General features: G+C 34.3%; 1 protein-coding gene across 1 annotated transcript in view; it reads left to right on the top strand.

Moving 5' to 3' along the window:
- Positions 1–12,500, top strand: part of LOC145266945 (putative cytochrome P450 CYP13A2) — a 69,567-nt gene that overhangs the window by 30,152 nt on the left and 26,915 nt on the right. The window contains exons 7-10 of the mRNA XM_080122763.1: positions 454–605; positions 4,072–4,202; positions 7,896–8,021; positions 11,777–11,923. Coding sequence (XP_079978889.1) covers positions 454–605; positions 4,072–4,202; positions 7,896–8,021; positions 11,777–11,923 — 556 coding nt within the window. The remainder of the gene's footprint in view (positions 1–453; positions 606–4,071; positions 4,203–7,895; positions 8,022–11,776; positions 11,924–12,500) is intronic.

The raw sequence follows: 12,500 nt of genomic DNA, 5'->3' as shown, positions 1-12,500 counted from the left end.
CCTAAACATAGATTCTATGAACAAAGCTTCTTTCTTAGAACTGCTCACCTGTTGAACTCTCTTCCGTTTGCCTGCTTTCCAGCTGATTACAATATAGTCGTGTTCAAGTCCAACGTAAACAAGTTCTTGATGAGCTGTCACTTTAAGTAATCCAATTTACTAAATTTCCAATACAAACGATTACTACTATACACTCATTAGCCCTTATACTCGAGTAGCATCCGGGCCTTGATAAGTGGCGACTCCTTGGTAAAAAAAAAGCACTTTCACGAGTGAGCGAGAACTTCTACAAAATTATTTTCTGAAAATTGGTTCCGAGTGCCTTCTGGATGCTTGATTCCCCCTATCCCCTTATTAAAGCCGACCTTGTGTCACATCGTTCCCCCGTGGAGGGGATAGAGGTAAATAAATACTCCCTATTTCTTTTTTTTTTTTTTCTTTATCTTCACTTAGCATTTTCCAACGTTTGACGCTTGATTCCATGGCGAACTGTGGGTTTGGATTTTGCACGGCCGCCATTGAAAATCCGAACGATATCTTCCTCAAAAAATGCCGGCAAGTTTTGGAAAACACCACAAAGCCTAACATTTATTTTCTGCTCGGATGTAAGTATTATAGCTTATCTCTACGTTTAAGTTTGTTTTTTTCTACCAAGAACACACACGAATAAATATATACAGTGGTTGGACAAAATAATGGAAACACCTTGTGAATTTTGCATCGATTAATAGCTCCAATTCATAATCCGTTATGACTGATTTTCAATTCACAACATCTCTCTAAGCCTCTCTCTGCTTTATCGTTATTTTCATGGCAAATGCTCGTCTGAGCTCCAAACTATGGTCCCTTTCGCCAAACTTTCACGAGAAACACTCGTCTACATGAAACCACTATCAATAATTCCCCCACTCTTTATCCGTGCCAAAATCTCAACGCAGATTCTATGAAAATACCTCTTTCTTAGAACTGCACACCTATGGAACTGTCTTCCGTTTGTCTGCTTTCCTGAAAAAATTCTTGATGAGCCGTTCTCTTTAAGTAATCCATTTTACCAAAATTTACACCACTAACGATTCCTATGATAATTTCCTACTGTACATTCTTTAACCCTTATCCTCGAGTGGCCTCTGGGCCTTGATAAGTGATTACTACTGTGTAAAAGAAATGTTGTTTTAAACCTATAAACATTGACAAAATTACTAGAATGTTCGTATTATTTGGATTCATCGGACTACTGTTCTCATTTTGGGTGTGATTTTCTCAACGTTTCGGTCGATATAACCTCCGACCTTCTTCGGGTGTACCTTGTCGAACTCTAGTTGTAAATATCATTATTTATTCCTACTTTTTACTATATATTAACGCATATCTATTTCTCTCTTTATATAAATTCCACCCAAATTCCCGAGTTCGACAGAAACATTCCCGAGTTTGATAAGATACATCTGAAGAAGGTTGGAGGTTACATCGACCGAAACGTTGTGAAAATCACACTCAAGATGAGAACAGTAGTCCGTTGAATCCAAATAATACGAATTACCGATCACCATCTCAAAAATTTAGAAACGTACTAAAATGTTAGTTTGATGTTTTAAGCAAGATACGTATATTTCTGGCGTGGTTCCAGAAATGTTTACAGGGCTCTTGAGAGGAAAAAAATGTGCTCGTGTAGTACCTTTTCTGCATCCCCTTTCCAACTCAGGTCATATCGAGATCATTCAATTGCACTATATCATGTTCTTAGTAATAAAGAACATGGTGTTTATTTCGAATTGCACTTGATTAAAAAAAAACAAAGATACAGAGAAAATCTTTGATATACGCATTAGATATTGGCAAAGCAACGCTAATCGCTAATTATTATGATTGTTATAATAATTGTAAAAATAGAATGTTATATAGCGAAATAAATATTTACAGATAAAACTATGATAAAATGTTTTAATAGAAAAGAATGTTAGAACACAAACAATAATTTAAAAATAGGTTGACCTCTAGAATCTGACGTAGCATTACGTAACGTGGCCTTAGAATAGGGCTTGAGAGATACGTATCATATTTTAAGTTTAGAGTCGGAGTCGAGAGACGGTCTGCAGATCGTAATGGCTCCCAGAAGAGGGTATCAGAATGCGTTAGTCTAGGATCAGTGTTGCAATTTTTCAATAGGGAAACATCTGTAATAAAGTTGCTGAAAAGGCAGCCCGAGATTTGTTTATTCATTGGGATTAATCTTTTTTTTGCAGTTTTGCATCAAAAAAACCAAATAACATTTTCGCTCAGCGACCGTATACTACTCATCACTGAACGATGTCATGTTCCCCAAAAATGCCGTAAATCGATTAAATAATTTTTCTGATTAAAAATCAAATTTTATGACATTTAGCGATTAATTTTTAAAAAATTATTTTAAATACAAACGAAATCTCTGCAGTCGAATTGAATTATCGCTTTTTTAATTCGGGCAAAACATAAAACATGGCCGCTCCAGACCTCCGCATTACTTCCTAATATAAATTGATTTCCTTAATTTAAAAAAATAAACACTACGTGATCAATTTACACGATTTTTGGAATATGAAATCTTCGTTCCGTTCATTTTAAATATTTTTCTGTTTTTGTTTTTTAAACAAATGTAGAGACATTCTTACGGGTTTAAAAGAAAAAAGCAACATGGAACATTATCTCACAAAGATTCAATAACTAAATTAACTTCGATAAGCTTGTTAAAAGAATTTTGGTGTCCCCCCCCACCAACTTTTATGCTGAAGGGGATAAGATATTCGGAAATATTTTAATTATTTCTTGGTGCTTTTATTTTTATTTTTATTTGTAAATATCGAATAAATAAAAGGATATCGTTTCCGAAACGTTCGTACATGAAAAAATTGGATTCTGTATTGTTTCCCCCTATGTGAACTTGATAATTTCACAATTATTAAAATTTCATTTTCTATAAATATATATATTATCATATATGCTTGTTATTGCATATATATATTATTATTATGATTATTATGTGTGTTTGTTATTGTAAATTATTAATTTTAAAATTATTTTATTATTATATGTGTCCGTTATTGTAAATTATTATTATTATTATTATTATTATTATTATTAGTATTATTATTATGTGTATGTTATTGTAAATTATTATTATATTCATCTGTTATTGTAAATTATTATTATTATTATTATTATTATTATTATTATTATTATTATGTGTATGTTATTGTAAATTATTATTATATGCATCTGTTATTGTAAATTATTATTATTATTATTATTATTATTATTATTATTATTATTATTATTATTATTATTATTATGTGTATGTTATTGTAAATTATTATTATATGCATCTGTTATTCTAAATTATTATTATTATTATTATTATTATGTGTATGTTATTGTAAATTATTATTATATGCATCTGTTATTGTAAATTATTATTACTATTATTATTATTATTATTATTATTATGATATTGTAAATTATTATTATATACATCTGTTATTGTAAATTATTATTATTATTATTATTATTATTATTATTATTATTATTATTATTATGTTATTGTAAATTATTATTATTTTTATGTGTATGTTATTGTAAATTATTATTATTATTATAACAGGGTGTCCATAAAGTCCGTGTGCAATTTTAAAATGAATTGTTGCAAAATCAAATCCTTTTTACATGCCATTTCTATTGCAATCACAAATAAAATCATAAATATTTTAAGGCGCACACGGACTTTATGGACATCCTGTATTTGTTTGTTATTGTAAATTATTATTATTATCATTATTATTATTATTATTATTATTATTATTATTATTATTATTATTATTATTATTATGTTATTGTAAATTATTATTATTATTATGTGTATGTTATTGTAAATTATTATTATTGTGTCTGTTATTGTAAATTATTATTATTGTGTCTGTTATTATAAATTGTTATTATTATTATTGTTGTTATTATTATTATTATTATTATTATTATTATTATTATTATTATTATTATTATTATTATTATTATTATTATTCGTAAATTGTTTTATTGCAGTTTTGTTTCCCGGCTTAGACAAATTCCTCATTCGAGTTGGAGCACTACAAGACCGAATTTTTGGAAACCCGGTTTTTTGGTTAGAGAAACAATTCGAAAAAATTGTGAAGTTACGAAAAGAGTGTGAAATGGTTCGTATTATTTACTTATCGATTATCATTTTTAACTCATTTATTTTTCATCTTATCTATCGTAAGGTCGTTTAACTCTGTCGATGGCAGCATTTTAGGTATGTCCACTTGCATAGACATAAATAGACAATAGTTCTCTTTCACTGTAGTTGTTCAGTTGGTCGCATGGTTCTAGACGTTCGGATAGAAGTTAAAATAAAGTTGATATGGGTCTGGGAATTCGAATCATGTGATCGGCAGAAAATCATCCTCCATACTGATGCTTACTGAGAAAGGATGAAACACACGTGTATGTGGGTCGTTAAATTGTATTTCTAACAGTCTTCTAGTCATGTTTTTTTTTTTTTTGCAATGGCATTGATGCCTCTGTTCAGTATCAAGAGACAATGAACACACCTGCAAAGATAACTGCGTGTGTAAATGAGATGCAAGAGTTCCACAGTCTCCAACCACACCTGTCCTGAATCGGTACTGCTTGGGTTCAGTGGCAAGGAAAAAGCCCAAGACTGACTGGAAAGCACCTGGAATTCCAAAATTGGTCACCCATTTTTGTACTGACAAGGCTCAACGTTGCTTAACTTTGGTGATCTGATGGGAACCGGTGTAATGTTGTGACGTTTTCGGCTGTGATTATAGCGTAGTATCTGTGTTAACTGTGGCAAGCAGGGTCAAGTGTCAAAACATTATTATTATTAGTAGTATTATTATTATTATTATCAATTGATTCGAGCGACGACGGGGTCGCTGAATCAATTATTATGATTAGAAAAATAAACAATTAAATTGGAAAAAAATGATTGACATATAATAATATCGCAAAAGGAATGTGAAAATAGAAAATAGATGTAAACATGATTTTTGGTTTGCATAAACAAATAACTAGATTGGGGTTATATGAGCTGTTGGTCTGAGACACGTGATGAAATGTAGATTTGGAGAGATTCTAGCCAGTCTTTAGCTAAACATCACAGACAACGGACGGGAGGGGGGGGGTCATCTCATGCAGCCAAGATGTAAAAACGTGTAATCTCTGAAGATGCCAGCCGGATCATGAAAATAAATGTTCATAAATAATTCAGGTATGTGTTGTGTTATATACATCTGTTAAAAAGAACTGTTTGTCTACAACTGGCCTTTTGGCCAAGATCAAAGTGTAGTATCTGTTCCGGCAGATGCTGCAAGCTATGACTAGCTATGACTAGCAAAGACCAGATGTGGGGGCAACCCCACATGCCTGACCTTTAACCAGCTCCCATTTCCCACCTCTCGGAAGCTGGTCCCCTTTTTCCCTTCCCCCTCCCTTCACTCCTCACATTAAAAATTGGCCTTGTGCCTAATTTGCTCGGTGGGGGAGCAAATAAATACCATCTGTTCCGGCAGATACTGCAAGCTATGACTAGCTAGGACTAGCTATGACTAGCAAAGACCAGATGTGGGGGCAACCCCACATGCCTGACCTTTAACCAGCTCCCATTTCCCACCTCTCGGGAGCTGGTCCCCTTTTTCCCTTCCCCCTCCCTTCACTCCTCACATTAAAAATCGGCCTTGTGCCTAATTTGCTCGGTGGGGGAGCAAATAAATACCATCTGTTCCGGCAGATACTGCGAGCAAAGACCATATGTGGGGGCAACTCCACATATAAGACCTTGGTCAATGTAGGGGCAACCCTTCATACCAATTGTCACTATCCAGCTCCCCTACTCCCCGGGGAGTTGGTCCCCATTTCCCCTTCACTCCTCACTTTAAAAATCGGCCTTGTGCCTAATTTGCTCGGTGGGGGAGCAAATAAATACCATCTGTTCTTCAGTCGCTGCACTTCCGTTTCTTGTTCTCTTTCGGTGGAGGAGAAGTCCTTCACGACTGAGACAATTTTTTTTATTTTTGTACCTTTTCTCCATGTTAAAAAACGACCCTGGTGTCTAACTCTGTCCCGTGAGGAGGCATTGTAAATAGGTACAACTGTTTCGATACGTCCACGTCAATCGTTTTCTGTTAGAACTGTTGCATAAATGTTAAAATATACACACTAGACGATCAACTAAATGATACGACGTATATACATACACACATTTACACGTACATAAATATACAGATAAAATATAAAACCCAAATATTAAACATGTATGGAGTTATAGAACGTATTCATACACACAATGTAACACCGGTGTGTCATATGCATAAATAATCTTTATTTCTCTTCCTTGAATCATAGTTGCTGTGTTGGCCACATGGTCGTTGGCAGAAAAAATTTTAAATGTTCACTTGGGTCGAAACATGTGACCAACAAAAGAATCATCCCCCATACCGATGGTTCCCGAGGAAAAGATGAAACACGTATATATTGTTAAGAATATAAAAATATTTATAATCGTATTGTTTATATTCTCTTTGATACTAAGATTGGCCCTTTAAGAGAATTATGATTAGGCTGTTAAATGTAAATGCGTAATGCTAAGTCTCGGCCTAATGACAGGCTTCTAAGTACGCCCGTTTGCATAGATATAAATAGACCTTAATTCTCTTTCCCTGTGGTTGTTTGGTTGGCTGCATGGTTTTAAGTGTTCGGGCAGAAGTTAAAATGTTGACTTGTGTCTAGGATTTGAAATCAGGTGACCGACAGAAAATCATCCTCCACACTGATGATTCCTGAAAAAGGGTGAAACACACGTGTGTGCGGATAAGGGATTAAAATATATAATGCGAAACTCCGTCCTAACAGGTCTCTCAACAGTGTTTGTTTCTAGTTATGTTTTCTTGCATAGGTATCACTAGTTTTTATTTCGCTTCCTTTAACCATAGTTTCTGTGTTAACCACATGGTCATTAGCAGACAAAAGTTAAAATGTTCACTTGGTTCAAATTATGTGCAGGACAGTTATGCTCCACGCTGATGATTACTGGAAAAGGGCGAAACATTGAATACTGTTTATATTTCTTGCATAGAAATAAATAAACCTTATATCCTTTCCTTTCACCATGACGTTTTAGTTTGTATCTTCCTTTATTTTATTTTGCTGTCGTTTATGCATATTTTACTTGTTGCAGATAACTGTGGTGTGAGAGTGCCGTAGGAATGCACTTATGTTGAATCCTGGTCACAGCACCAAATACCCACATACATTTATCACTATCAATCTTTACCCAAACACGAGTTTTGAATGGAACTCTTTATTTAGTCTACAGGGGTAGCATGCTCTCATTCCGTCATCCATGAGTGGGTAGAAGTCCTAAGAAGTAAGTCTAAGCAATCTTATTTTGAGTATCGCCCGCACTGAGGATTGAACCTACAATTGATTTTTACCAAGTATTCATTTATCACGCCACGGGTCTTTGCGCATGCTATCCTCGTGGATTAAATGAAAGGGTCCCATTCAAAATTCCGTGCAGATGCACAGTTCGATAGAAAGATTCCCGAGTTTGATAGAAAGATTCCTGATTTCAACAAGATCGACTTGAAGAAGGTCTGTGAAAATATCACTCAAGATGAGAATAGTAATCCGAAAAATCTAAACATTACGTACTGTTTGTTTGTTTGTTTGTTTGTTTGTTTGCTTTTTGTTCCTTTGCATATGCGTTCTGTGTGGTCTTGCTAGTAACATTTAACACCTGTTGTTTAATGATTAAAAAAATGGTGTTTAATTCAATAATATATATATATATATATATAATATATATATTCTTGTACTTTTTCAAGGGAGATAAGCAAGATTTACTGCACATGATGATTGAAGCAAACCAGAAAAGTTACAGTTCCGAAGACATTGTTACAAACTCCAAGACTTCAATGTCGAAAACAAAATATCAGAAACTCACAGCATTGGTAAGTTAACTACCAAATAATTTAAAAAAAAAATGGTCAAATTGTCCAAATAAAGCATTTTGGAAATAGCTCTCTCCTTTTTCCCTTCCTTTTTCTATCGCTCCCTTTTCGCTCTCTCTCTCTCTCTCTCTCTCTCTCTCTCTCTCTCATATATATATATATATATATATATATATATATATATATATATATATATAAAGAGAATAAAATGTGTATAAATACGTTTGAAGCCAAAAACTGCAACGCAAAATTTTTTATAAAATAAACGACTGTTTATTTTTTAAGAAATATATTTTGGAGTAAGACTCGTTTGTCAATCTTTTTTCTTTTTCTCTTTTTCTTCGACATGATGTAGAGTGGAAGATAGTTCGATGAAGAGTCCATGTGATGTTGTTAACTGTGGGTTTTTTATGAAACGCTTCTAACGGATATAAACAAAAAAAAAACTACCCAGATTTTCAAAACCTATCCAGCTTCATAAAAACCCTGCAGTTAACAACATCACGTGGACTCTTCATCGAACTATTTTCCACTCTACATCATGTCGAAGAAAAAGAGAAAAAAAAAGGTTGACATAGGAGTCTTTCTCCGAAATATATTTCTTAAAAATAAACGAGTGTTTATTTTTTAAAAAATTTTGCGTTGCAGTTTTTGGCTTCAAACGTATTTATACGTATTTTATTCTTCAAATTTCACTCAGCGCTTCTAACGGATATAAATAACAAAAAACTACCTTATATATATATATATATTCCTATTGCTTTGGAATTGAAATTGTCGTCGACTTGTATATATTATATATTATCGGTTTCGAAATATAAGAAGGATTATGTTAACGTTTTATTTTTCAACTAAAGGTCTTTATCTTTCTCTAGTTAGACATTGTCATGCGAATCCTGTTTAAGTGTCATGAGTAAGTTGCTTGAATCTGTGTTAAATAGAGAAATTGTAAACCACCTCAGAAAAAAAATAACCTACTCAGTGACAAGCAATATGGCTTTCGTCCGGTAAGATCTACAACTGATGTACTGACTGTAATTTCACATAGGATCAGTGAATCTATCGACAGGCGTTTCTTCTCAACCGCAATAGTTCTTGACATATCAAAGACATTTGATGTAGTTTGGCATGAAGGTCTACTTCCCAAGATTTCCAGCTCTGGAAAAATTTTCTCGACCATCGATTCTTTTCTCTATGATAGGTTTATAAAAGTAGTCGTCGATGGGCAAAAGTTTGAAGCTCAAAATATAAATGCTGGCGTGCCTCAGGCATTAATTCTGAACCCAACACTCTTCCTTATCTTCATCAATAATCTTTCAAATCACATTCCAAGGTTATTGGTCGACATATATGCAGATGACATTACGATCTATGGCAACACTTCAAAGACCAACAACGACCAAGATCTCTGAGTCTCTCTCTCTCTCTCTCTCTCTCTCTCTCTCTCTCTCGGTCTTCAGACCTTGAGCATGTGGTGCAATAGGGTAAAAAGTTGCCGATTTTAACGCATCCGAAACCAAGCTTTTATCTTTTCGCAATAAATTCTCTGATCCCCACTTGGCCCCCAGTTTATATAAATGACTCTCGTCTAAAAGAGGATCCCTGTTTCGACAAACTTCCGGGTTTGACTTTTTACTCCTAACATGAAATGGAAGATTTACATCAAATTTGCTGTGTAAAAGAAGGGAAGACGACGTTTCTTTTGGCTGTCATTCAATTCGTGAGGTACCCATTTATCAAGTTTTGTTTATTTTTCCAATCTCTCTCAAATTTTTTTTTTTACAAGGGAATCACCATTTATCAAGGCCCAGAGGCTACTCGAGGATAAGGATTAAAGAATGTACAGTGGTCAAAAGGACAATAGAGTAATCGTTAGATTTAAATGGTTGGAAAAAGTCGTATGTCTAATTCAGAAGCAACTTCTCTATCAGTTATGCGTGGATTGCCTCCGACTAAGGCTTCTTATTTATCGTTGTCAGCATCCGATGGTCGACCACTACGCTCATCGTCTTCAAGATTCTCGTCGCCGCCACGAAATTTCTTAAACCACCATTGTGCTTTCACATTCAGTAGTGATCCATGGGCCAAACGATTCGTTGCTGTTTCAGCAGCTTTTCGGGCCAGCTTGAATTGAAATTTTTTTTTTTTTTTTTTTTACACGGTGGTCACCACTTATCAAGGCCCAGAAGCCACTCAGGGATAAGGGTTATTGCAAGTACAGTACGTTTTTGCGGAGATTTGATGAAGTGTTTACTTAAGGGGGCGGTTCATTAGGAATTTCTTAACGTTGGACTTGAACACATCCAAGTTGTAGTCAGGTGGGAAGCAGGCAGACGGAACAGAGTTCCACAGGCGTTCACTTCTAAGGCGTGCTTTGTTCATGGAATCTACGTTTTGATTTAGGCACAGATAAAGAGTGGGGGAAATTTTTCACAGTGGATTCGGCTAGATGGGTGTTTTTCGTGAAAGATTGGCGAGGGGGGACCAGAGATTGGAGTTCAGACGAGCACTTGCCATGGAAATAATGATAAAACAAGGATAGGCTTGCAACGTCTCTTCTATGGGAGAGCGGTTGCAGGGTAGAGAAAAGGGTATCCCCCACTAAGCCACGAAGTCTATTTTGTACTCTGTCAAGGCAGGATAGGCTGTTTTTTAGCAGCTCCTGCCCAGATATGGCAGCAGTATTCCATCCTTGAAATAAGAAAATTGAGATAATTTGCTTTTTCCCCATCTTGTATTCAACGTTCTGAAAAGAAGACATAATTGTTTTAAAACGATTGTAATTTAAACGATTACATAGAGCAAAAAACGCTCTTTAAAATAATAAATAAAGTAAAGGTATTATAACGAAAACTTATTTGAAAATATCATTTGAAATCAAGATTAAAAATTCCGCAAGACTTTTCTTGTCAACCTAATATTTGTCTGTCTGTCTGTCTGTCTGTCTGTCTCTATATCTATATCTGTCTGTATCTTTCAGGTAATATATCTTTAGCCATAGCTACTGATGGTTAAGAAGGTTTCTTGTAATTAGTAAAGGAAACGACCTTAGTCTTGGCAGCATTGACTATTACCATCCATTTTTAATTGCATTCCACTACAGACTGGCGTTCGTCCTCTAGGGTTTTCACCATTGCCTTGGATAGGTGTTCATTCGTTTTCCCTTTGTGTCGTAATAGAGCATGGTGTCGTCAGCAAAAATATCCATGTCAGAGACTATTTTATCAGGGGGGTCATTTATGAATATCAGGAATAATAAAGGTCCAAATATCATTTGAAATCAAAATTTAAAATTCCGCAAGACCTTTCTTGTCAACCTAATATTTGTCTGTCTGCCTGTCTATCTATCTACCTCTATATTTATATCTGACTGTCTATACCTATCTATCTGTTTGTCTGTCCTTCTCTACCCTTCTCTGTTAATATTTATCAATTTAAATCAAAAAGTATATGTAAAGTAAACGTATTATAACGAAAACTTACTTGAAAATATATTATTTGAAATCAAAATTAAAAATTCCGCAAGACCTTTCTTGTCAACCTAATATTTGTTTGTTTGTCTGTCTGTCTGTCCTTATATCTATATCTGTCTATCCATACCTATCTGTCTATCAGGTAATATATCTTTATCCATAGGTATTGATGGTTAAGAAGGTTTCTTGTAATCAGTGAAGGAAACGACCTTAGTCTTGGCAGCATTGCTCTCTTTCTTTGTCTGTTCATATTTATTTATCCATGTTTTTTTTTTTCAACAGGAGTTACGGTCACAGTGCTTCCTATTCCTGATGGCCGGATACGAGACGACAGCCACCAGCCTCATCTATCTCACTTATGAACTTGCTTGCAATCAAGATGTCCAAAAAAAACTCTACGAGGAAATCATTCATTATTTCCCCAACGAAGTAAATATGTTCGTTTTTTTTTTTTTTAAATCTTCAGCAAACGATTTAATTTTCGTGTTTCCGATTTTTTTCTTTTTAGATGAGGATTGATGACGTGTATTATTTGAATTATTCGAACTACTGTTCTCAACTTGGTTATTATACTCACAACGTTTAAGCCGATGTAACCTCCGACCTTCTCGGTTAAGATCGCTGGACCCTGGAATGGATTTCGATATCTTTCATCCATGTCTTACGAATCAGGCGATTCTATTGTTGGCATTGGTTTCCCCGATATATTTAAAGTTAGAATTATGTTAAGGAAGAAATCGGGTGCTTACACGGGGACCACTTGAAGGTTGCAAACATCCTAAGTGAAAGTGTTTCGGCGAAAGGAACAGGATGTGAACTTGACGCATTCAGGTCGAGTTTCGTTGTATTTTTGATATTATGATTTATATGTTTATTATTATTATTAGTAGTAGTAGTAGTCGTAGTAGTAGTAGCAGTAGTAGTAGTATTACGATTATTATCATTATTATTATCATTATACCTATTATTATAATCTTTATCATTATTATTATTTTCATAATTATTA

Source organism: Euprymna scolopes, chromosome 42 (assembly GCF_053919585.1).
Source record: "Euprymna scolopes isolate OS-2025 chromosome 42, ASM5391958v1, whole genome shotgun sequence".
Classification (NCBI taxonomy): domain Eukaryota; kingdom Metazoa; phylum Mollusca; class Cephalopoda; order Sepiida; family Sepiolidae; genus Euprymna; species Euprymna scolopes.
This window is presented reverse-complemented; position numbering and strand designations above follow the sequence as displayed.